At 50.9% G+C, this 23794-nt stretch overlaps 12 protein-coding genes and 1 non-coding gene across 13 annotated transcripts; 8 read left to right on the forward strand and 5 right to left on the reverse strand.

The window, feature by feature from the left end:
* The first annotated feature begins 1100 nt into the window (after positions 1 to 1100).
* On the forward strand, positions 1101 to 1661 carry SODALDRAFT_329783 (hypothetical protein). Its single transcript, XM_028611040.1, has 2 exons — positions 1101 to 1123; positions 1200 to 1661. Exon 2 carries the CDS (start codon positions 1338 to 1340, stop codon positions 1596 to 1598), a length of 261 nt encoding a protein of 86 aa, XP_028462336.1. The 5' UTR covers positions 1101 to 1123; positions 1200 to 1337; the 3' UTR covers positions 1599 to 1661.
* Positions 1662 to 1963: 302 nt separating this feature from the next.
* Positions 1964 to 3291, forward strand: SODALDRAFT_338005 (taurine catabolism dioxygenase TauD; the record flags this gene model as incomplete). Its single annotated transcript, XM_028612742.1, has 2 exons — positions 1964 to 2201; positions 2258 to 3291. The coding sequence occupies 2 exons, from the start codon at positions 1964 to 1966 to the stop codon at positions 3289 to 3291; spliced, it is 1272 nt and encodes a 423-aa protein (XP_028462337.1).
* An 856-nt stretch (positions 3292 to 4147) lies between these two features.
* SODALDRAFT_364459 (hypothetical protein) lies at positions 4148 to 6362 on the reverse strand (the record flags this gene model as incomplete). The annotated part of the gene is made up of 6 exons (XM_028614644.1): positions 4148 to 4280; positions 4386 to 4462; positions 4563 to 4614; positions 4703 to 4752; positions 5945 to 6163; positions 6339 to 6362. The coding sequence occupies 6 exons, from the start codon at positions 6360 to 6362 to the stop codon at positions 4148 to 4150; spliced, it is 555 nt and encodes a 184-aa protein (XP_028462338.1).
* Positions 6342 to 6898, reverse strand: SODALDRAFT_382456 (hypothetical protein; the record flags this gene model as incomplete). Its single annotated transcript, XM_028615235.1, has 3 exons — positions 6342 to 6492; positions 6600 to 6631; positions 6700 to 6898. 3 exons carry the CDS (start codon positions 6896 to 6898, stop codon positions 6391 to 6393), a joined length of 333 nt encoding a protein of 110 aa, XP_028462339.1. The 3' UTR covers positions 6342 to 6390.
* A 275-nt stretch (positions 6899 to 7173) lies between these two features.
* On the forward strand, positions 7174 to 8808 carry SODALDRAFT_329785 (hypothetical protein). Its single transcript, XM_028611041.1, has 3 exons — positions 7174 to 7219; positions 7309 to 8456; positions 8533 to 8808. Exon 2 carries the CDS (start codon positions 7489 to 7491, stop codon positions 8434 to 8436), a length of 948 nt encoding a protein of 315 aa, XP_028462340.1. The 5' UTR covers positions 7174 to 7219; positions 7309 to 7488; the 3' UTR covers positions 8437 to 8456; positions 8533 to 8808.
* Positions 8809 to 9474: 666 nt separating this feature from the next.
* Positions 9475 to 10904, forward strand: SODALDRAFT_329786 (hypothetical protein). Its single transcript, XM_028611042.1, has 2 exons — positions 9475 to 10002; positions 10300 to 10904. The coding sequence occupies exons 1-2, from the start codon at positions 9958 to 9960 to the stop codon at positions 10594 to 10596; spliced, it is 342 nt and encodes a 113-aa protein (XP_028462341.1). The 5' UTR covers positions 9475 to 9957; the 3' UTR covers positions 10597 to 10904.
* Positions 10905 to 10942: 38 nt separating this feature from the next.
* Positions 10943 to 11740, reverse strand: SODALDRAFT_382459 (hypothetical protein; the record flags this gene model as incomplete). The annotated part of the gene is made up of 3 exons (XM_028615236.1): positions 10943 to 11267; positions 11458 to 11476; positions 11524 to 11740. 3 exons carry the CDS (start codon positions 11738 to 11740, stop codon positions 11138 to 11140), a joined length of 366 nt encoding a protein of 121 aa, XP_028462342.1. The 3' UTR covers positions 10943 to 11137.
* Positions 11741 to 11872: 132 nt separating this feature from the next.
* SODALDRAFT_364464 (translocation protein sec72) lies at positions 11873 to 12487 on the reverse strand (the record flags this gene model as incomplete). The annotated part of the gene is made up of 1 exon (XM_028614645.1): positions 11873 to 12487. One exon carries the CDS (start codon positions 12485 to 12487, stop codon positions 11873 to 11875), a length of 615 nt encoding a protein of 204 aa, XP_028462343.1.
* A 1682-nt stretch (positions 12488 to 14169) lies between these two features.
* SODALDRAFT_286406 (hypothetical protein) lies at positions 14170 to 15784 on the forward strand (the record flags this gene model as incomplete). The annotated part of the gene is made up of 5 exons (XM_028608533.1): positions 14170 to 14271; positions 14366 to 14479; positions 14548 to 14622; positions 14698 to 14725; positions 14772 to 15784. The coding sequence occupies 5 exons, from the start codon at positions 14170 to 14172 to the stop codon at positions 15782 to 15784; spliced, it is 1332 nt and encodes a 443-aa protein (XP_028462344.1).
* Positions 15785 to 16770: 986 nt separating this feature from the next.
* SODALDRAFT_329790 (manganese-superoxide dismutase) lies at positions 16771 to 17681 on the reverse strand (the record flags this gene model as incomplete). Its single annotated transcript, XM_028611043.1, has 1 exon — positions 16771 to 17681. A coding segment is annotated over exon 1 (484 nt), but the record flags the coding sequence as incomplete, so codon positions are not given.
* Positions 17682 to 18888: 1207 nt separating this feature from the next.
* SODALDRAFT_t223 lies at positions 18889 to 18969 on the forward strand. The gene has a single exon. It is a non-coding gene; the product is annotated as a tRNA-Ala (tRNA).
* Positions 18970 to 19718: 749 nt separating this feature from the next.
* On the forward strand, positions 19719 to 20316 carry SODALDRAFT_321537 (hypothetical protein; the record flags this gene model as incomplete). The annotated part of the gene is made up of 2 exons (XM_028609632.1): positions 19719 to 19945; positions 20028 to 20316. 2 exons carry the CDS (start codon positions 19719 to 19721, stop codon positions 20314 to 20316), a joined length of 516 nt encoding a protein of 171 aa, XP_028462346.1.
* Positions 20317 to 22062: 1746 nt separating this feature from the next.
* Positions 22063 to 23340, forward strand: SODALDRAFT_353842 (hypothetical protein). Its single transcript, XM_028613667.1, has 2 exons — positions 22063 to 22187; positions 22266 to 23340. Exons 1-2 carry the CDS (start codon positions 22150 to 22152, stop codon positions 23008 to 23010), a joined length of 783 nt encoding a protein of 260 aa, XP_028462347.1. The 5' UTR covers positions 22063 to 22149; the 3' UTR covers positions 23011 to 23340.
* The last annotated feature ends 454 nt before the right edge of the window (positions 23341 to 23794 follow it).

Raw genomic sequence — 23794 nt, forward strand, 5'->3', positions numbered from 1 at the left:
AGGCGATCGATCCAACATGAACTATTTGCCTCAACTCGAGCTCAAAGAAAGGGGGGAAAGGGGGTAGGAGGGCCGAGGGAGAAAACACGCCAATTGTCCACCCTTTCACCAATCTGTGCGTGCTCAACTAAGGTACCTGCCTTATTATTATGGTACTTTGAGTACTCTGTACATATTTGTACAGCAGACGCGTGACCTGAGGTACGTACGAGCACCCCTCGTCGCCCCCCCCCCCCCCCCCCCCCCCCCCCCCCCCAAGGCTCTCGACTTCCACCCCTTTCTTATCTTTTCCTTTCTTTTCTGTTCTTTCTTTCCCCCCCCTTTTTCACAGTTTTCGTCGATGTGATCATCTCTTATCGCCCCACGCCGCAAAAACTACCATGATATGGGCGGGAAAAAGGAATGGCGACAAAACAAGCTCCAAACACCGTACCTATCAGGACGTCGTTGGCTTGACGGGCGGAGCAACTGCGGAACGACTCCGGAACCAAGGGCAGAGACGGGAGATGGAGACGGAGACGGAGACGGAGACGATGGGCATGTTTGTCATCAGCAAGCAAAAATGATCACACCAGGAATCGATGACCTTGCAATATTTCCACAATCACATCACACCATTGGACAGCGAGGCCAGGCGAATCAGCACATTGCGAGCCATTTCTATCCATTGCCATCTCGTTCTTCGTGTGGTAAAGATACGTCAGCCCCTGCTTAACCCTTGCCCCGTCACGCTCGATTTCGTTTATCACTTCCTCTTCGTTTCCGAACAGGGGTAGACTCGAGAACCAGATAAGTTCGCCAAGGGTCCCTCCGTCGTATCTCTTCTCCCCTCAATCTGGATCTGGATCAAGTTGGCCGGAATGTGCTTCCGGTCACAGCCTGTCCCGCCTCCTGCGGCATATGATCATAGGGCTGGCCAACTACCTGAGCCAAAAGTGCCGTTTACCCTTCACCTTTCTGGCCAGTAGGTAATTACGAATCATCCCCCAACAAACGTCCTGACCCCTCGTTCTAGGAAAGGCTTGATACTCCACTATCTCGGACATATCCTCATGCACCGGGGCTAGCTTGCCGAAGAGACCAAGGGAAATGCGAGGTGGTGTGTGGAGATATGTGATCAAACGTTGTTCATAATTCATCAGATCCCGTTTGTCGGGTAACGGATTGCTAATATTTCGCGCGTCTTTTTCGGAAGCCAGCCACGAAACACGAAAACAACAATCGACTGGCTCGTGCAGCGTGTGCGTGCCCATGCGCTGGGCCAATAATCCCACTTGCTGCATTGCTTCTTGCCAAATGAACTGTTTGTTTTCTGCTGCTACTGCCACTTTCTCAAGATGAAGCCCTACCTCTCTGCTACCATCCTCTCATCTTGCTTCGTCTCCTACCATCTCATGCTGTCTTACTGTTGCAGCGCCATGTGTCTAAGAGCTGGAAAACTAGACACTGACCAGCCACGGGGTCCCCCGTGGCAGTATGTATGCGTTCCTTGCTACACAAAATGGCGCTCGGCAAGCCATAGCACGCCGACTCAGAAGATCTTGACTTCATTCTTGTTCCACTTATACCGACTCGAACGCTCGGAGGCGTGTGTCTAGCTGAACTGTCGTCACAATTGGGCCAGATGCCCACCACCATCGCCTGTCGGGCACTTCACCGGTTTCGCTCTATTACGATAGCTCTCCACCGGAACGACCCACGGTAATATATCCGCCGTCCTGTCACGGTGCTGACCTACTGACGCGGTGTTAACCTCAGGTATTGGCTTTATCATCTTTTCTCCCTCGTGTCTGGCGCTACACTTTCTCGACAGTCAATGCGTCCTTCTCCATCCGGTCTCTATTTGTGCGCCGTGTTCTCTAAGGAGAGGCAAGGTTCCCTGAGTGACTGGGTCTAGCCAGTTCTCTCGTCAACTTGCCTTTGTCAGATCAAACCACAACGTCTCTCATACACGTTCTACACTATGGCGTCTTCGAGCACCGCTGGAAATTTTGACACGAGCACCGATCGATCTCAATCCCAGCATGGCATTTTAGTTCGTGAGAGTTGTACGGAAGATACAACCACCGACACCCAACTTGATCGTCTGACGGGGCCTCTGACTTGGACGGCGGACAATTTCTCGGATCCCTCGAGCTACACGGTAGAGCTAGATGCAGATGAGCTCGCTGATATTTCCAATGGGCTGGAGACGTTTCTTCGTAAGTTTTCCTGGGAGACAGCACGCAAAATATCAACCTGCTTACACATGCCGTAGAATCAGGTCTTGACCCAAACGACATCGAACCCTCCACCTTTCCCCTCTCCAGAGCACAAGAGAAACTCCATCGCTGCGCCCAGATCTTGCATAACGAACATGGTTTCTGCGTTCTCCGCGGCTTGGATTCAAAACACTCTGTGGAGCATGGACTGCTTGTCTTCTTGGGCTTGGCTTCCTACATCGGGGACAAGAGGGGAGTTCAGAACAAACAAGGGCACATGTTATCGCACATTACCGATCTGAGACCACAAAATACACGAGAGAATTCGCGGCACGGGATACACACGAACTCCCCTCTACCGTTTCATACAGACATGGGAACAGATGTCCTTGCGTTACAGGTACGTGGGCTCGCAGCGCAAGGGGGGCATACTTTTGTGACTTCAGCATGGTCCATCTACAACGATCTGCTCTCGGAACCGAACCACCTACAAATGCTGTTGGAACCAACCTGGCCGATTCAGATATCCAAGAGACAAGCTCGTACTACATGCCTGGTGCGGTCGCTCTTGAATCCGGACTGGCCTCCACCCTCGTGCCGCTATATTCTCGCCCCTCTTTTCCAACTCTCAAGAGGTCGGTTGATGGTCAGTGTTGACCCCGCGCGGCTGGGACCTCAAAAGGCGGGGACCGAAGATGCACCGCCTCTCACTTCCGCTCAGCTCGCTGCGTTAGAAGCCCTTCAACGATCTGCAGCGAACCATCAAGTTTGCGTCCATACAGCTCCTGGTGATATTCTCTTTATCAACAACTGGGCTCTTCTTCATCGCCGGGACTCGTACTTGGACGGTCCGGGACAAACACGTCATCTCGTCCGACTCTGGCTGCGCAACTCAGAGCTCGGCTGGCCTATTCCTGACACAATGGCTATCCCTTGGATGTCGGCGTACGGGAACGACGTGTCAGATATCTTTTACCCGGTGGAACCCCTGGACATATATCCTGAACCCAAATACTCGGTGGGGTCCGCTGCTTTTGTGCTCGACGACACGGATGAGGAGCAAGATGAACAAGACAGCACGTCAAGATGAGGAAGGCTTGACGGCTATACAGCTTTTCTTCATATCCAACTTCACCTCATTTCAATGAAGCAACTGGCATCGGACGGTGGTTTGGCCTTAACCCTGGCGAAAAGAATGTACCTCTCAATAACTCCAGTTTCTCTTTTCTTTGCTTCTTCTCCTTCTTTCCCTTTTGTTAACTTTACTCTTCAGTACTTTATTTCACGACCCAAAAGTTCTCTTCCCAAAGCACACACAGGCCGCCCAAATTTATGGAGATGATACCGCGACAAGAGAATGGACATGGTTTAAACACAAGGATACCAGACTTGATATCAGTCATCACGAGCCTCCAGCAGCAGCTTTGGTCATTGCTCGGCTAAAGGGAAGGTAGGGGACCCGCACGGTTTAGGAAATCTTTGCGAATGAAACAAGATTGTGTGTCGAGTCCTCACAGACAGATTTTGGGTGCCATTGGGGAGAGGTCTAGCAGACGGGCTAATGTCTGGAAGACGCCGCCCACTTGATTGCATGCGGAGCTCAGTCGTGGCACGCCAGTCGTCATGACAGAAACCAGGCGCCCAACAACAGGATGCGTTCTGAGCCTAAGCTCGGGCATACAGGACCTCGGGCATACAGGACCTCGGGCATACAGGACCTCGGGCATACAGGACCTCGGGCATCCATGCGACGCTATTTAGGTGGGATCGTCCACTGTACTGGGCGCCCTGGCTCCCAAGCACCTGCATTTCGGGAGATAGTGCATTGCGTATCTCTCAAATTCCGTTCTGAACTACTAACCCGGACTGTAGGGGAGACTCTTGACGAGAGCAAGATCTAGGCAAGGTACTTTTGCTTCTAATGTAGTGGTTTAAACCCAGCTTTCTCAAGGCTCTGATATCACCCGCTCGTGAAAGGACTCTCCTGGTTTTACGTGCAGACTCGAATTCACATAAACACAAGCCGTTCGTAACTCGTCGAGGTGCAATCTTTCCCACACAGGCGGGGCTAGCCGGACACTTGCATGAACCCACAGAATCTAGCAAACATTCTTCTCCGCCCGAAGGCTCTTGTTCATTAGTGATATAACCAGACCCGCGACTTGACAGCGCCTAAGAACTCACTTCATTACCATACCCGGCAGAATGCGAATCTGTATACAGTCATAACAAGCCGCCTGCATGTGGTCTATGGTCTGCATCTAAGGATGAACAGAAGAGTTCACGTAACCTTTGGCCATCCAATGGGATATTCCCCTTCACAAAGCAAGCGTCAAGCTTGTCCAGACTCCTCTAGAACACCCTCCAAATCATACCATAGAGAATATCTGCTAGGGGGTCGCCGTCAGAAGATCTTGACCATGAGACCATCCAGACAATTATGTTCGTCGATACCGGCACAGAACTCTGATTAATTCTATTTTCATGACACTCTCATCCACCTTTCACCATATTGACAATGAGGGGGGACGATGGCATCTAGCCCTTCAGGCTTCAAATGTCTTGCAAAGACAGGATAGTCCTTGAGATACCACCTCGGTTCACTACTCCTGTATGATAACCCGTGCCCTTCCCAACCAGGATGAATGAATGACATTCGCTTAAGGCAGAGAGGGGACGGTCTCTCATATGTCATAAATTATCATTGTTAAACCCGGGTTATTGGCGGAGCTTCCCCCTCACTCTGTTTCCCAACAACGACTAGCCACGTCAACCCAACCCGTACAAGACACGGGTCACGACCCGTCCCGCAGCCTAGTGACGCACGCGGAGGTCCTTACTAGCATCCGGTCCCGGCTTGGAAACTAGCAGCTGTCGAACTTGGGGGAAGGGATTGCAGATTGTTTAATGCAGAGGTAGGTAAGTCTAGAGTGTGCACAAAGTCTAGCGAAGAGGGGTCCACGATCGACAGTATTGGCCCCGGGCCAAGGGACAGATCTATTCGGATGTCCGAACTCCGAACGCTAACGATCAAGGTCCCACGACCTTACTTCCGTGTATACCGTCGACTCCTGATAATGAAACTTTAATAACTCAATTATTAGCGTCATTGTTGTTCTTGTCGTGGTATCTCTGCTAACTTATATAGAGGTTTAAGACCGCCGATAAAGGCCCGGACATCGATATAGTAGCTTAGCTTAACCTTTAATTAGGAATTCGATTTTAGGTAAGAATAAAAGTAAGGATAATTATCTATAATACCGATAATAATAATAATAATAATAATAATAATAATAATAATAATAATAATAATAATAATAATAATAATAATAATAATAACAACGATAATAATAACAACGACAACAACAAAACAACAACGACAACAACAAAACAACAACGACAACAACAAAACAACAACAACAACAACAATAATAATAACAATAATAGTAATAAGGTAACCACGGTTCGGCCCTGTTTATATTCGGAGAACGCTTATCTAAGATATTAGGAGCAGATTACGGATCGGGGCGAGCTTCTCTTAATCTCTTTATACTCCTCCAAATACTAAGTCGGTATTTCTCCCATAATAAGATCTTTACGGCCCAGTAACTCGGTTAGTCTATATATGGACTCGAATAAAGGCGCCGCCGATACTGCGTCTTATAGTTGTTTCCGATACTCCTTTATATTAAGGAGGCACTAAAACAGGATTTCTCGCGGGCATATATAAGAGGATAAGGCACCCTGTCCTCCAATTGTGCTGATTCCAAGGAAGCATTATCCACAAAGTCCCCGGACATAGAAACATGAACGAAGAATTCGTTGAGATCGCTGAAAAGCTGAATAGTAAGTTTTCCCGTGAATTCGACGAGTTCCGTAACGTCGGGAACTTGATTTCGCCGGGTTTCTGGAGAAATGCTGATAGGAGGTCTAGACTCCAGACCCCTGTTGAGGTCTCGGATCTAATTCGTGGTTTCCTTACAAAGTTCAGCATAATAAGATACTGTAAGAAGGAAGTCAGAAACGGAGTAGCGAACTCCGCCGTCGCTTGACGAAACCTGATGCTTCTAGCACTCGGACTTCTGAAAAGCTTGAATATCATCTCCGATGACCAGGATAAGTCAGCATATTGTGCACGTTGCCAGGGTGTTCGTCATCCATTTTAACGCCGAGTCGCGTCCCTTATGATTTATCCGTCCTCAAGCCCAAAGTTGGTGTAGTTGCAAGCTCGCATTAATCGGGGTCCGTATCGGGCGCCGGCGCCGTCACCACCGCTGCTATACGTAGCTGCCTGTGGGAAGGTTGGACATCGTCCTCGAATGTGGCTAGCTAAATGGATATTAGACCAGAAATTTTTGAACAGGAGTCTAAACTTTATACCGCGATGTCACCGAATACGCGATGCTTGGCCGACGTGGAGAGGTCTGTGACTGTCATATGTGATTGTGGGCCATGGTTGGTGTGCAGGTCGAGGCGGGCGAAGGTTTAAGCAGGTAACTGAAGGTTGATAATGTGGAGCTAATGAGATTGCTCAATACCGTGAGGCGGGTGAGGATGCTCGGGAATGCAAACTGAATGCACACGAGCAGGTGGCTGTCGGACGTGGAAGACTCAAGAGGAAGACTCAAGAGGAAGAGGATCGCCGCCGGACGTGGTGGCTTTCGTCTCTTGAAGAACTGCTGCCTGCATTGGGCCATTGCGTCCTGGTACTTACAAACAGACAGATTTACTAAGTCCTTTGAGGTAGGTACCTGATCCTGTGGAAGAATCTTTCAAGTACCTAAGGTACCTACCTAAGGTAAGGTATCTTGGGTAAGGCACTTCCGACCTACACTTCCACTCATGATGAGCACGTATTGTCCCTTACCTATATAAACCTGAGCCTTCCACATCTGTTCGAGGGTGGAAATCCAAGTTCTAACCTGCCGAGAAAAGCAACATCACTACGATCGCCGTCGCCTACGTTTTATACACCTGCGGTCTTGCAGCTCGTTTTCGGTAACTCTCTACACCTCAAAGTAAGTCAATCAACGGACCTCAAATTTCTGTCCCTTTTCTTCATGTCGGCATCCGCATCTCAGCAACTAATACAGGTAGCCGAGGCTAGATAAGAGAACGTCACGTTCGCTAAAATGGTATTCAACCCTCTCCTCCCGGACGAGCAGATTATAGCGACCTCGGAGAAGAAAAGAACTTCTACGAGTGGTTTATCAAAAACAAAGATGAATACTGGGCCCGAGCTGAGGAATTTGAAGATGGAATGCCTGCCACAATTAAGTTCGTTAATATGGCATGGCCTGACCCCGAGGTTCAGGACCGATATCGCCAATGGCAATGCGATTGGACTGGACGTGTGGCCGATCGATTGGTGAGAGACATACCACAGTCTGAATTCCTCGACAGAGTCTTGGCAACGAATTTTGGGAGTGCTTCGTCCAGAGCCCAGCATCTTTGGATGATGGAAATGTTGAATACCCCATTCTGTCTTCTCGGCGAGAGCGACTTTGGTAATAGCGGCGTCTTTACCGGATACGCGATGGACCCTGGACCCGCCTATCTCTGGCCGAACCTGGAAAGCCAGCACGACGTCGGCTTAGTTTCTCCGAATATCCTGGGAATTAATCTCGGTGTCAGAGTTGAAGGTGACTTCGTTCTACGCGAGGGCCCCGCCACTACAGTGAGCCCGCGGAAACGACGGAGAGAAGAAGCACGCAGCTCGGGCGAAGACACAGTCCGTAGCGCCGATTCCAGAGATGCCGATCACCCTGGGGGGTTCATTTTTGTCCAGCTCGGCGCTCTCTATGCCTATAACGGCACGAAGCCTTGGGCCGAGGCCCGTACTCTAGGGCGCGACACTACCATCCCGGGTCCCTGGAGAGCGACCGGCTTTGGCGTTGTTCTGGAAATCGATGCTCGAGGACGTCCGGGAGCTGTGTGGGTTATCTACAACTTCCACACTATAGAGGACAACGACTCGGATGAACGGAAACATTGTCATATCCCGACAAGGGCTGAGGGCAGTGTATCGACCTTCCCTTACATTGGACGTCTCACGCCAGCATGCAACGAGACGTTCACAATCGCTAAGATTGCCGAAAGCCTGGCGGAGCTAAAGAACGAGAGCGCAAAGATTGACTTCCGGGTTATGGACACGGTTGAGCGTCAGATTGTTCGTGTCAAGACATATTCGTTGACGCCGGGAATGCCGCTTGTTCGTCAGTTTGCAAAAGAGTAGTAGCTTACTATAGAATAAAGGTGGCATCTCCTTTTCCACGTTATTCTTGCTCCCTTCTGTTAAAGCAAATAGCGCTAACATAGAACTTCCCCGCAGGATACCGTATGGTTCTGTCGAGTCGATCTTGGCACTTTTAAGACCGGTGGAGCGGCTGAGAATCTGATTATCTGAGATCATGGCCTGAGTTTATGCTATCCGATTCTGCTAACCGTAGGGATAAAGCAATGTCCTCAAAGTCCTCAGAGGTTTTGACGGTCTAAAGCAAGTCGTTGAGGTCCAAGTTCAGCAGGTCAATCTGCACTACCCGCATACTCCGCAAGTCCCGCAATTGTCGGGAGTCGGGAATGTCTCTTCACTTGTTGGCTGCTATGGCTGGCGAAACGATGTGGGAATTTGATGATCTCTTACTAGATCTGTAATCCGATGTGTAGTGTTCGTCCACACTTCGATGTAATCAAAGGCCGCGATGAAGAAATCTGGAACAGAATATCGAAATTCCGATTTGCTGGGCGAAACCTAGTGCTCCTAGGACCCGAACTTGTTAAACGCTAACAAGCTACCGAGGCAGCAACTACAACGTACCTTACGATAGCGGTGAGTAATAGGTCGGTTTGGAGCTAATTAGGCCACAAACCTATGTAGTACCTAGGTAGAGGCCCCAGAGTAGGATAAAGAGGCCCGCTAACGGTTCCTTAATAAACGAGTTACTAAGCAGTGTTATTTCTTAGTAAGGTAGGAAGGCGCCTACCTACCTTAACTTACCTTATTCGGCATTAAAGGTACACCTAGAGTACGGATACGGTGTAATCAAGGTACGTACCTCCTCCTCTAACATTCCAATGGCGCGGCGTTCCTTCAAACGGTCACAAGCCGTAATAAGTCACCCAGCCACCAAGCCACAAGCCACGAGGAGCCCTGCCCAGATATACTCCGTGCTGTACAACGTACGTTGTAATCTAAGGTACCTTATTATGCCGAGTAGCGGAAAACGCAAGGGGCCAGCCAGGGTCCCGCGTTTTTAGTCAAACTTATGGACGGCGGATCCTTCTCCTCCTGGTAAGGTCAGATAAGGTAGGCATCACTTCCATTTCTTCATCCTGTCATCTCATCGGCCTCTTTTTCTTCCCTTTGTCTCCGCTTCTCCCTTTCTCTTCCAACAAAAGTCAACTCAAACATAAGCACAAGCACACCACTAATCTGTTTCCATCTTGCTGGGAATATTTTCCGCCTTCTGACGACATTTACACCTCCTGACCTGACGATCGAAAACAACAAAGAACATACGACGACTGATTGCGCTCTTTCACTCTCCACCACCCAATTCGTCTCCCGTCAACTATCCACAACGACCAGATCACGACCGTCATTCAGCCCGATCCCCCCTTTTTCTTCTACGCTCTTCTCTTTCGCCAAGCTACCCGGCGACTCCGCATTCTCACTACAGCCCAGCTTTGGCCATCGATCGACGGCCTGTCTCGGTAGTTATTAGAGTCTAAGAAGTACCATCCCGACCCCGACGCAATGCCTGCCTCTCTGGAATCTGCCCGGCCCATCATGGCCCCTTCTGTGAGATCACATCCTTTCTCTTTCTCCTTTTCCCTTGTATCCTAGTCGCCCGTTGCCCCCACACGACCTGGTCGCTTTTTTCCCAGACATTTTGCGCCAGAGCATTTCTGTCCCTGCGCCCAACGTACTTCCAACCAAAACGCCATCCTACGCCTGTCCCCCGTTTCCTTGCCGTGTGGGCTTCTCAAATCCTTCCATCTTACTGTCCTCTGCTCTATCGTGTGCGGCCTACGACCTTCGGAGAACATATCTTCCTCTTGCAGCGACGTTTGGCTGACCTCTGCCCCTGCTCCCCAGACTCGCACCTCGGTTCGCCTCAGCACCTACAGCATGGCGCCCACCGTCCTCTCCACCGACTCGGCCCAGGCCGAGATCCGCGACATTCAGACCGGCCTCGACCGAATGGAAAACAAGGCCCTCGCCTCCCAGCGCGTCGTCCTCTCCGAGGAGAAAACGGCCAACCTCAACAAGCTCGCCCTCGGCGCCAAGCTCGAGCGCGCCCTCGATCGCCGCCTGAGCAGCCAGGACGCCGTCATGCGGCGGCCCATCCTCAAGGAAAAGCAGGAAGTCATCAGCGAGAAACAGGCGATGTAAACGCACATCCTTTTCCATGGGAAACAAATGCAATCGCGGGCCGGTGGAATTGGCTGATTGATACCCGCCGAGGAGAAATCAGTGGTGGACAAGGCTGGTCAACCAACATGACGAATAAAGGCGAGGGCTGTTTGTATATTGCTGCTAAATCCCATGCTGTGTCGTTTCTAGCGAGGAGGCTATTTGAATGGTTGGCAACGTGGTATCTGTGGCTTGGCTTATCTGCAGCGGCACGAGCGTAACGTTCTTCACTGCGATATTGAGTTTTCTTTTGCATCAGACACCGTCCGAGGTTGACAGTGTGGGGGTTTTTTTCACTTTTTTTTTTCTTCAGTTTCCTCTTTTTCCATTTGTCTCTTGCTGCAGGTTCGGTTTCCCCTTTTCCTTTCCCTCATTTCGGGTTCATGGAAATCATTGGGACAAGACATGTACTGGAGGAACTGAGAGTACCTACATATGGAGCATGGGTTTTGCCCGCACTCTACGCGCAAACTGCTTTTTGCATTTACTCAGGTATTGATCTGCCCATCCCACCGGCTACCTACTTCGTCTCCTTGATGCGTGCCTCCATGACCTCGTCTTCTACCCTTGGACCTCGCTCAGGGAACCATGCTCCGCAGACCTCACTGTCCCTGAACATAGCTGCCTGTTCCCGATGCACTAGCAGCTTCCTAGGCAATACGGGACCAAGAACCAAACGGATAAGAACTCGAAAACAAAAAGAGGAAGAGATAAAAGAGAGGAAAAGAAAAAGATGAAGACACAATGAACACCTAAACGCCAGAGAGCCAACTCCTGTGCCTTCCTGTTCAATCGCGCCCGTAGTACTGTCTCAGGAAACGATCCCCTGTGGATCTTCACCATAATGCCATGCCAATGTCTATGTTTTCCCAGCGCCACTGCGTCCACAGGTATTCTTCTTTCTACCGTTGCCGCTTCTCGTTTTCTTCTTGTTCCGCTCTTTTGGGATCGATCTCGGGGCCGCGTCAGCGTGCGACAGGTGCGACTCCTCGGCTGTCAGAGTGACTGAAGGCTGAGCACCCTCAGCAAGCGTCTCGGCAGTTCGTCTCGTAGGTTGCGTGTTCGAAGTCTTGACAGTCGTCACTTCGTCGGATGCATTGCCATTGACAGGCGCCTCCGCCATGACTCCGTTGGGTTTTCATGTATTCCGAGATGCTGTCCCGTTCACCCCCGCTTCAACTGTGGCCGGCGGAAGTCGATAACGGTACAAGGCCCTAACCCGAGGCAGCCGACAAGCGCTGTGGGTGCTGGCCTTCTAAGCCTTCTCCTCCTTCTTGGCGATGCGGGCCTCAATGTCGCGCAGCAGGGCGACGAGCTCGCCCTCCTCGCCCTCCATGCCGAGCGCGCGGCGGACCCAGTCGCGGGCCTCCTCGAGACGGCCCATCTCGACAAGGCAGCGGCCGCGGCGCCACCAGGCCTTGGCGTTGCCGACACGGCGGGCCTCGACGCTGGCCTCGGCGTCCACGGCGCCCTCGGCCCACTGTGTGAGGGCCATGTGCGCCTGGGCGCGGTTGGCGTACAGGCTGGCAACCTCCTCGCGGATGAGCTGGTTGGGCTCCCACTGCGGCCGCTGCAGAGCCATCTTGAGGCCGAGGGTGTAGAAATTGATGGCCTCCGGGAAGCGGCTCTTGCGGAACTCGCCGTTGCCGCTGTCGCGCAGCTTGGCCACGTTGGCGCTGCGTTTCGGGTTCACCGGCACCGGGGGAGGGGGGATGCCGTGCGGGGTTTCCAAGGAGAGGAGGGCGCGGTGGAGGCTGTTGAGGTTGGCGAGCTCGGCTTCCAGGGCACGCGAGGGTGTGGTTGCCGAGATGGCTTTCGACTGGGGGTCGATTTGGAGGGGGAGGAGGTCGAAGTGCGTTAGGGAGGACATGGCGGGTTGTCGGTGAGAGTGGGATTTGGATACAGCGTTAGAAGGACTGATTCAGAACAGAGAAAAAAGAAAAGAAAGGAAAAATGTATTATATGGGTAAGTTGGGGGGGGAATGGTGTCGTGGTTGGAATGTTCAACTTGACGATACTGGTTGACGATGGAGAGGACACTTCTCTGGAAGCGAACCTGAGCTTCCCTTATCGCGATAATGAAAGATCACGTGTTGATAAGCATGTTCTCTGCGATGGGAGTTTTCGCGTTGTTTCCTCCTAAAAGCGGACCTTTTACCGGAACAGGTAATCGGGGCTTTTTTGGAATCCCGTTCCAAGGTTGACAAGAGTAAGGTACCTTATGAAGTACAAGCTCAAAGTACCTAGGTACTTCATGTTGCATAATCACGTCTCGTCTCGTCTCTCCCTCGCGTCCCATTTCTTTGTGCCTCCCCTTGGCTTACCTCGCTACTCATCTCTTTCTTGCCGCCCTGACCAGCATTTTGCGTGTCAAATGAGACTTCCGTCCCTCTCCGTCTATTTCAACGTTTTTACGGTATCGCGTGTCGTAGCTCTGCATGCCGTTTCAGGAGACTACGGTAGGCGGGAAACTTCCCCGCTCTCGACAGTCGACCACAACCCCCAAACCCGCGAGCGGCGAGCCACGTCACACAAGCGATGCGACAATATACCCGAGACACGTCACGAAAAAAGAAAAGAGATAACAGAGGATCGAAGTGACCCTCGTTGCCATCTTGCCATGACCTCCCATTTGATATGGCACACAGCATGACCCGAGCTGCATCTCCATCCTTCGCATTCCCAACCTCAGCATATAACTGGATGAGCCGAGCTGCTCAAGATGCGACGGACGTTCCCCCGTCCCCTAGTCCTGCTTGAAGAAGTCTCAGCAGACTAACCCCAAGTTGACTTGTCACCCAATTGTTGCCAGCAGGAGGAACGGCTTAACCAGGCCGTCGGTACTGAGGGAACCACCGTGTGGATCGAGCCGCCGTTCTAGAATGGTTCTGCCACCAGCAATCCCAGTGGATCTTCGTGAAGTGGTGCAAGGTTACTCCTATTGACTTGCTGAAACGGTGTCTGAATCAACTCCCATGACAAGCAGCCAAAATATTCGTACGCGCCTTTGCATGCAGTGGCGGAGTCCGTATCTCGTCAATCGATATCCGCTTTTTCTCGCCGCGTCCTGTTTTACCAAAGCGTTCCACCGATATGCTGCTTCTAGAGTGGAGGAAGCGGGTCGGACTTTCCGAGATATGAACGAGCCTGCTTCTCTATTGACCACCGAGTTGGGATAGACAATGCGGAGACAATATCGACCAGACCCTAATTGACCATGCCCGAACTTATATGCCCTGCCATTCATACGAGGAACAGGGCCATGTTTTGTTTCGATTGTCCGTTAAGCTCAAGGCCACTTCTTGAGCAACTTGATGAAGCAGGCCAGTAATCTCTCCAATTTCCAAAATGATACTTCAACGGGCTATTCCTGCTCCGGTTTTTCTGGTGGGCACTGTAGTCCTCAGTCACCTCCATGGAAGCCTTGCCTGCGAGGCTGTAAAGACTCAGGCTCCGATCTCGGGCCACGTCCACCAGTGTCGACAGTCCCAGGAGCCGAAATGGTCTGATGTGAGTGTTGGGAGCCCAGAATCCCCTCATCCCATTACTCTGATGGCTCACTGGACTCTAACGACTTCCTGTCAGATTACACCTAGCAAGGAACTAGAATGGGTCCCTTGTTTTAGGGACAATTTTGAGTGCGCCAGGCTTGAGGTGAGCACCTAGTCCCGCACATTGTGTGATTTGCCATCAGCAAGACTGAGAGGCCCTGTGAGAGGCTCTGGCTCACCATGCCCATGATACCTAGCTCCCCATGGATTACGACAATCCCGAGTCCAGCCAGACAGTGGTCATCGCCCTGACGCGACTCCTCGCCACCGATCGAGACGATTACCGCGGATCCATTTTGGTCAACCCAGGTGTATAATCTACCAAGTCTTGCATATAAAAGCACGAGTCGGTTCACCATCTAACGTTATATCGCAACAGGGACCAGGTGTCAGTGGTACCAACTCAGTGTGGACATTGTCGCCGTTGTTGGGCACCCGCGTCGGAAGGAACTACGTGAGGAAACACTCGTCGACTTCTCCCGCTTCTGACCAGTTGGGTGACTGACGAGAGCGAATATGTACCACTTAGGATGTTGTGGGATGGGATATTCGTGGAAGTAAGTTCCCTCTTCTCAATCTCTACTTATATCTAAAACTGTACAGGTTGGAGATCAACACCGACAACCAACTGCTGGTCAAATATCCAGCGTCGCGCTGTCTGGCGAGAAAGATTCAGGGAACATTGGCAATGGCCTGGCATGTACGACGACCCCGCCTTCATCGGTCTCCTTCTCGCTCAGATGAAACTGGAGAAGAGTACCTGCAAGGACCTTCTAGGGCCGACGGGGATCCTGGAACACGTCAACACCGCCTATCATGCCAGGGACATGAACAGCATCAGGGAAGCCCTTGGCGAGGACAAGCTGAACTACTGGGGCGTCAGCTGGGGCACCGCCTTAGGAGGCTATTTTGCTTCCATGTTCCCCAGTAGGGTCGGACGCATGGTCCTTGACGGCAACATTGACATCAGAAAACGGGCACACGGCGACATTTCAGCCGACCACGGAGACTTTAGAATGACCCTCGAGTACTTTTTCGAGACATGCTCCGAGGACGCTCGGTGTGCCTTCCACAAGCCCACGGCGGCGGCCGTCCGCGAGCGCTACGAGACCCTGATGGATGATATTCGCATGCGTCCCCGTGTTTTTAATCCCTGGAACCTCCCGGGCCGAACACCCGTTTTGACTACGTACGCCCTGGCTAATATCATAGTCACTGACGCCCTAAGGGCCCCTTTGGAGACGTTTCCGCAGTTGGCAGGATGGCTCACCCGCTGGGAGGCCAACAACGACACGACGTCGGAGCATCTCGCATTGGGGAACAGTGACGCCTACCCCGAATTCAGCAACACTGTCCCTTGGGACGCCAACAACCCCGACTATGCAAACGACAACGACGCGCTGACCACTAGGCTGGAGTCTGAAGAGATAAGCAACTGCGCCGACTGGCCGGAACAGCCGACTGACCCGATCGAGCTGCAGACGCTCCTGAACGAGTCTCCGTCGCCTCGTCCTGCGGCAATGTTGGAGGTTGGACGAAAAATCTGGTGTGCAGGCTCAGCCAGGCCCAAATGGCGATACACTGGTACGGAATGCCTTGCTCATCACGGGCGCTGATATCTAGACCATTTGTTGAAATCTGTCTACATTCTCCACGGAAAGAAAGAAAAAGGCTGATCAAGGTGATGCGGGACAGGTCCATTTGGGAGCAACATGAGCACACCCATTTTGTTTATCAACGCCTGGGACAGCGTTACGCCCCTAATATCAGCGCACCGCAACGCTGACATCTTTCCCGGTTCTCGAGTCGTGCAGGTAGCTTCTTATGGCGTAAGTTGCTTTTGTGTTTGTTCTTTGTCTTGTTCTCACTTATAGCTCCGCGGCCTCTTACCTTGGGAAGCTCAAGAATAACGAAAGAGATGCAGCATTTGGTGGCGGCGAGCAGTCAGTGCGCCGTGGACCACATGTTTGCGTACTTCCAGAACGGGACAATGCCGGACGCCCACACCACCTGCACCGACGTGCCTGAGCTACACTATGGCGATGACTGGGTGCCACCGCCTCCCATCGGCATCCCCTCGTCGAGCTTTCCGCTTTTGCGTCGTAATATCAAAGGGCGCTTGCCTCCTCGGTTCAGCCTGGGTTATTGATTCCGCGGGAAAGGTGGTCCTGAAGAAGAGGGCGCGAAGGATTAACCGGAGATCTCAAGAATGAGACGACACCAAGTCATTGGTTCTTTATAACGGTGAGCCGGGAGCCTGGACTGTCATTAGTGGACAGCTGGGTTTCTATCCCCTCTGCCAACAGTCGTGATCTTGCACTATGCAATATTGATTAAGTGTTCTTCCCAACGTGAAAGGGCCTGCATTCGTACCAGAGGCGGTGAACACTGAACAGACTAGGTCAAGAGTAGGTAGCCAAAGATGTCAGGAAGTGAGAAATCATTACATCATGTCATTGAGTACAAGAAGTGTCACTACCGAGCCTGATCCAATCTGGACTTGCTCCTCAGCCCTGTCGCCGTCTTGTGGGTTCCCTCAGTTTACTCCACCATTATCCACAAAGAGTCAATAGATCCTTATCCGATGGTATCGCCATTATAGAGCAGCCTTGAGCGCCTTGAAAGCATCCTCACGGGAGCCCAGGAAACGTTCCTCGGCCGTCTTCCAGTTCATCACGTTCCAGATATTCTCGACATACGCGGCCTTGCCATTCAAGTACTGGTCAAACATTGTCAGATCTGCGACACGTAAAGACGAGAGAGATGGTGTGCAACAAGAATCCGCGCTCACCTGAAGGTAATAGGCATGCTCCCACATGTCGACTCCGAACACGGGGACGCCCTTGGTAATGGGGTCCTGGTCCTTGGTAGTGACAATGGAGAGACCAGTGGTCTCGTCTTTGACAAGCCAGCCCCAACCGCTACCGGTGATGCCCAGCAGGGAGGCGTTGAAGGCGGCCTTGAACTTGTCGAGCCCGCCCCATATCTTGGTGATCTCGGCGACGAGCTTGGGAGCCGACTCGGGCTTGGCGGCCGGGCTGGCAGCGGGGGTCAGGTTTTCCCAGAAGAGGGAGTGGTTGATGTGGCCGCCGCCGTTGAAGTTGATGGCGGCGAGAACGGCGATGCGGTTCTGGAGGGGGTTGGAGTTGTAGGCCTCGGTGGCCTTGTTAAGGTTGTTGACGTATGTCTGGTGGTGCTTGCTGTGGTGTAGCTCCATGATCTGGGCCGAGATGTGCGGCTCCAGGGCCTGGATGATATGCTTGGGTTAGCTGGACATTTGGACGACGGGAAGAAGAATCCGTTCCGCTGTTCTTCCGACAGGTGACGGGATTGGACGTGGAAGTAAATGACAAATGCAGCAACCAAATAAGAGCAGAAGAAGGCCGGTACTCACGTTGTAAGCGTAAGGGAGCGGGGGAAGTGTGTAGGCCATGATGGGCGTATCTTGAACACAATATACCAATGGTCAAGGTCTCAAGGAGAGGGGTCTTGAAGTCGAAGTGGATCGAGTCGATTGACGAGGAAGTTAGGAGAGAAAATAAGTTCAACCAAGGCGTAGAAGAGTGGCAATGATGTGGTTGGTAATGGAAAGGGAAAGAGGGGGGAGAGAGAGAGAGAGGTTGAATTTGGGAAGTTCCGGGAGAAAGTGGTCACTCTTCAGACTCCAGTCTTCACGCTTGACTCCGTATTTTGTTGCTTTCTCTTCCCCGCACCAGGAGTGGCGTGGTGGACATGGTGACGTCATTTAAAGAGATTAAGGATGGTACGAGCCTAGATACGAGGGGATGGGGTACCTAGGTATGTACGGGATGGTAAGGATATTAGAGTGTGAACCTTGAGGGCGCACTCTTGCTCTGGTTGTCGACTTGTCCAATGTCCGAAGCTCACGGCACACGAGTTCGCGGTCATCAAGGTATGTGGGGTTCCCGCCTGTCTTCGTCCTCTGGGAGGGGCACCAACGTCTCGTCACTAGGTGTACGACTACGGATTACCTAATTAGGAATCATACGTGTACGGATACCTCTTGCCACACTGTCACTATCCTAGGATGTTGCACTGATACGGGGAATTAAGCGATTTTTTATTGCACGCTTGCTGGTTCCTGGTCAGGGCCCGCGAGCGAGTCAATATTGATGTTATCAATGTCTTGCTAAGGTAGAGAGTTAGGAACAAGGAAATAGATGGAATGAATTACTTGCTCGAACGTTCTCAAAAGACTCCCTTGCACAAGCCCAGTCTACCGCATGCGACCCCACTCCAACTGTCCAGTAACCCGAAAGGGAAATCGCTCTGCTGTCTGTCCGTGATTGATTGGACCGGTACTTGGTTAGAGATGGCACTACGGTCGACGGTTTGCGCACGTTTCTCTGACCTCCACCAAGCCCCTGACTGACCCCTTGCATGGCCGCGACCCTGTTCTGTCCCGTCCCTTCGCCGTTGCCTCAAATCCGCGGGTCCAAAACACACCTACAAAAAAGAGGGGTTATAGGTCAGAGCTCGAACAGAGGATTTTGGGCGAGAGCCAGAGCCAGGACACAAATATTTCGGTTGGCATAATATTCTAAGACTGTCGACAGACTGACCAGTTATCGGGCTCTGACTTACAAACCCCAAACCCGGGTAGGCAGCCAGTATTAGAATATGGGACAAACGCGATCCATCAAGGTACAAACTCAGCCACTTATCTGACACATATTGTCTAGAGCACAAGCCTGCGCCAGGGGGGATGGTGGAGTGGTACACCACCTGGACTAGCCTCTTAATCCCTAAGAGGTCGTAGGTTCGAATCCTGCTCCCCCTAACCTATTTTCGGATAGGGTACCTTAGGCAAAGGGGGCTAGTAGTGGCCCCTATACCCCTGCTAAGTAGATAACTAATAGCCTAGACACCTATCCTTATTAAGATAGCAGGAAGCCTAAAAAGGAAGGGCATTCCTTACTAAGCTACTACCGGTATAGGGTTATTATAAAGGGGGGAAGAGAGGTACGGGGGGCTACCCAGGCTCTTAGGTTTTTTCTATAAGGTTTTTCCTAAAAAGAGGATTTACTAAAGTGAAGGGGTAGGGTATATAGAGTATTTACTAAGTAAATACTCCTAGCACTTTCCCTAACCCGAAAGTGGTAGTAGTATATCCTGTACCTAGTTTATACCTTTCGGTACCTCCGAACAGTCTATCATAACTTTAGGGTTATATACGGACTTTAATAAACCTGAATTAAAAAAAAAAAAAAAAGCCTACGCCAAAATGCGCAGGTTATGCGGAATTACGGGTATAAATGTTTAGGCAACCCAAACTCGCCCCTAGCCTTCGGGCCACAGTCCGGAAACCTCCATTTACTAACTGGCCCGCCATTTCGTTTTGAACGATTCTTCTCGACGCCTTCAGCTCTTCTCCTCTGCGGCCCTGCCTTACATATTGGAGTCTCTTGCCTACCTTAGCCACCCAAAGACGCCTTCCCGTACCGCGCTATCGCCTATCGTAGCTACCATCCCATTGTCACAGCACCATCAATAACAACTCGGGAATCACATTCTTAAGCTCTACGAATCATGTGCGGCCACGACATCTCCGACAAACCACGGGGCGGAGCTCTTGCCGTCCTCAGCCCCACGACTCCTTCGCCAGGACCGAACCGCGACCATCTCCCGCCATGCAGAGGAGACCTCGCTTTCCACACCCCGGGGTCACCATCAAGCAAAATTGCCACCCATGCTCGTTGGACACGCACACCAGGTGACGATGTATCTTGTGTCGAGGACCTCCTGGTCGTCATTCAGTACGTCGCTTACATTGCCTCTGCCTTTGGACCTCCCCTCTACACTCCTATATCGAGCATCGTGACTGACTCTAATTAACAGCGAATCCGGAGATCTGACCCATAAGCCCGAAGACTGCGGTCTCTTCCGCCAATTCGCCTTTTCCCGCAATACGGCTTCCGTGATTGGGAACGGCCAGGCCTTGGAGATTCCCCTCGCGCCACCCATATCTCTCGAGGTCGGACGTCACGGTATTATCGGCCGCCGGGTTTCTCTCTTCCACAACCTGCATAACCTGACCGACTCCTCTTTTTCTACAACTCGCATGAGCGTGGCAGCAGAGGGCATTGTCGGTTTCAACTTTGTACTGCCCGTTTCATCCTCTCTGTGAGCATCTACGTCGGTCATAAAGATGGAGATCATGTGTGTCTCTCGACTGTTATTATACATTGCGGGCTGCTGCGTTCGACTGGTCAGGGCGGGGAGTAACACGGAACAAGCTGGGTTTCATTTTCCTCCATTTTCCTTCTTGTCCTTCTTTCCCTTTGCACTCCAAAGCTTTTGCTTAGAGATTTTTGCATGCTTGCTTCTGTGGGCGTTTTGAGATAGGAGATTATGGTTGGATACCAGGGGCGACAGCGAACTATTTTTCGTCTTTTTGTCAGCTTCGTACTACATGTTATGTTGGATACGCAATCATAGACACCAAAAACCACCCTATTGGCGCTGAGCGTTTGGCACACAAGCGAATAGTTCGGAGCTACCCATCAGAAGATGGAGTATCGTGCTGCAAAGCGGGCTGTTATACTTGCACGCAGGCAGCCGCATGCCTAGTCTGTTGTTCCGTCTTAGCCGTGTTTGTACCTTGCCTCGGTTGCTTCATGCAACTAAGCGGACGTGACGATCCGGCCCAGTTCCCAACGACCTGGTTCTGCCACACGATCAACCTTCCGTGTTCCCTGGACCCCTTCATCAGGGGCAATGTGTGGCTGTAGCACAGAACTCGCAACGTGCTTGTGTTGTGTTGAATCAGTGTCAGCAACTGCATCATGCCAATGGCGTCTTCGGTTAGCCGGACGGATTCTCGCGGAATCGGCAATATGTTTTAGTACGGGAGGATTGGGAACACAGGCGATAGGGTATGTTGCTTGAATTGTCAACTGGTTAGAGTTGAGGTGTCTTCTCACAATCTCGTGCTCTGGGGTCGATAACTTATGATGAATAAAATAAACATACTCTGACTTTTTATTATACCGACAGGATAAAATACTTCTTGCTTAGTACGATACCAGGGCTTTGAGAACTTTCAAATTCCGGATAGTCTGCCGCAGACTCTCGTTGACCGCCCTGGATGAACCACTTATATCTTGCAGCCGCAGGCCAGGAGCGGGCAGACGTTTTGTGAACCCGTATATCAGACTTCCCCTACGTGACCCTAACTGAAGAAGTCGTGTCATGTAGTACCTGCCCATTAAACAGGTACACAAAGCTTATTATACGTGTTCGAGTAGATTCCTTTCACCACCCAGGCCTCCGTCTTGCCGAAGCTTGAATGGTGCAGTGGTAGAGGCGCAAACAAATACCCGACGGGCAAGCCTCTAGTCCCAGAGGGCTCGCACTCAAAAGGGTGGGCGTGAGGAGGAGCAGATAGCCCCATCAGAACACGCTCTGGTTCTTTCTTTTGTCCTTTGTTCTTTTTTCTATTTTTCACTTCTGATATGTCGCATGTTGTACATACAATATTGAAGACCTTTCTGCAGTTCCTAGTAGTACATCTCGTGCCAACAACATTTGTTTAATCTCCCTCTCTTTTTCAGGGAGTAGCTGAACATTACACAGAGTACATGACGGCTCCCGATCATCCAAGTAATAGCCGTCTCGGTCACAAACGTACGGGCAAATAACGGAAACATAACCGATACCCGTCGATCATGCCAAGAAGAGAAACTATGCGGGTTTCACAATTCTAGAGACTTTCAACTGGCAATCAACGTTAGTGATACAAATTAATCTCTTTTAGGTTCGCAAAGTGATGAATGGACCTCGGCCAGATATAAAGATGGTCCAGGAAATGCTCTGTCCCTAACTACCAGAGCAGGGAAGTTCTTCATCCACTGTTGAGTATAAACTCAAGACACTCACTTTATTACTCTGGAACCTATTTTACAATTGTGTCTCATTGCTTTTGTACAATCTTCTGGCTTTTCTTCCAACTATTCACATCATGAGAGTTCTGGTCCCCTTAGTGGTGTCTAGCATTGGGTAAGTGAGCGCCAGCGGTCATGCAAACCATGCCACAGCCCAAAAAGGCAGGACCTGACAGCTTATGTGATTTCTTAGCTGGGCCCTGGTTGACGCCCTTCCACATGGTAGCGCCGCTTTCACAGAAGTACCGTTAACCAACACCACTGGGGTGACTGTCACGGTCTCGGTTCCCGGCTGCACAACCACGACCATCACTCTTGCAAGGTCTTGTACCTCGTGGGCACCTTTCCCTTCTTGGGCTCCGACTCAGTCAGTTGTGGAAGGAGAGACCTCCGTCGACCGGGCACAGGGCTCCGTCACCTACACCACGGATACCCAGGGACAGCCTGTTTCGTCCACTTTGCCTCCGCTCGTTATCCCAACTAGTTTTGTCTTAACCGAGACAGAGACCGCGACTTGGTACTCTGATTATATTTCCAGCGTGGAGCCGACGGTGACAGAAACCATCCTTCCTTCGTCGAGAACAACATTGTCCAGTGATGCCATCCCGACATGGACCAACTCGAGCGTGACCGTTACTGTTACTGCTACGCAGACGCAGACAGAGACGACGACAGAACAAACCACTCTCCATTCCATCAGCACAGCACAACCATCTGATGCCGAGCCGTCTGAGTCACAGTCCACAGTCACGCGCACAGTTGTTGTCGTGGTGACGACGGTAGTCTCAACCACTACGTATACCCCATCCACGTCCAGCTCGGCCTTCTTCGAAGTCTCGAGTGCGCTGCCCGTCTTCTCGGACAGTGTTTCGAGTTCGGCTCTTCTCAACTATCCGACGGAAACCTCCGGCGGGATACTCATCACGTCGACATCGTAGCCGACGCAAAACATCCAGGTACCCTGTCATACCGGTGAGGAGGCTCATAGAGATGTCTTGTCTGAGGAGGGAGCGGCCTCGGCTCCTTCCCGCAGCTTCCTTAGGGCGAGCGAATAACAGATGAGGCTGGGGTATGCACGGAGTCGGGTTTCAAATCGGGCTTTTCGTACATGTTGAGAGGGTCTGGACATTGACTGGACAAATTTATGCGTAATTTTGTGAATGAGGAACTCGCGCAGGTCCGGGTCTGTCGTGCAATATGGCTGGCGGTAGACAGGAAGAAAAGACGGTAGTCCTATAAGTCCCCACCCCGGCTTTTGGAACACCCCCCCCCCCTTTTGGAACACCACTTACACTAAAAAACTGCTTTTTAGACCCCTGCTATTTTATTAAATAAAATAGTAAATATTATAAGAATAAAACCCTAGATAGACTAAAATTCCAGTACTAATATTCTGTCTATATCTTTGATATAGGCTTAGTAGAAGAGCTATACTATAGCTTAGAAGTTAGAGATTTAATTTTATTCGTGTTAATATACACTATATAAGGAATCCTTAACAAATAGAAATATATTAATGATAAATTGATAGATATAGATATAGCTATAAAATAAGTACTAGAAATAAGTTCGAATTCTATACTATATATCTCTATAACCTATCTAGTACTATATATTCTAGTTTCTATAATATAACCAAAAGTAGACTTCCCCTACTAAATCTTTATATAGGCTTATACTTATTACTTAATAACTTCTCGAATACTACATAGTGTTCTATAA

The sequence above is a fragment of the Sodiomyces alkalinus genome (genome assembly GCF_003711515.1).
Source record: "Sodiomyces alkalinus F11 unplaced genomic scaffold SODALscaffold_19, whole genome shotgun sequence".
Taxonomy (NCBI): Eukaryota; Fungi; Ascomycota; class Sordariomycetes; order Glomerellales; family Plectosphaerellaceae; genus Sodiomyces; species Sodiomyces alkalinus.

What these genes read in the sequence shown, in the direction of transcription:
- SODALDRAFT_329783 (XM_028611040.1), top strand. Translation starts at nt 1,338, where the DNA reads ATGAAGCCCTACCTCTCTGCTACCATCCTCTCATCTTGCTTCGTCTCC.
- SODALDRAFT_329785 (XM_028611041.1), top strand. Translation starts at nt 7,489, where the DNA reads ATGGCATGGCCTGACCCCGAGGTTCAGGACCGATATCGCCAATGGCAA.
- SODALDRAFT_329786 (XM_028611042.1), top strand. Translation starts at nt 9,958, where the DNA reads ATGCCTGCCTCTCTGGAATCTGCCCGGCCCATCATGGCCCCTTCT. An exon ending in GGCCCATCATGGCCCCTTCT is followed by an intron (nt 10,003 to 10,299) that starts GTGAGATCACAT and finishes CCTGCTCCCCAG; the next exon opens with ACTCGCACCTCGGTTCGCCT.
- SODALDRAFT_353842 (XM_028613667.1), top strand. Translation starts at nt 22,150, where the DNA reads ATGAGAGTTCTGGTCCCCTTAGTGGTGTCTAGCATTGG. An exon ending in TTAGTGGTGTCTAGCATTGG is followed by an intron (nt 22,188 to 22,265) that starts GTAAGTGAGCGC and finishes GTGATTTCTTAG; the next exon opens with CTGGGCCCTGGTTGACGCCC.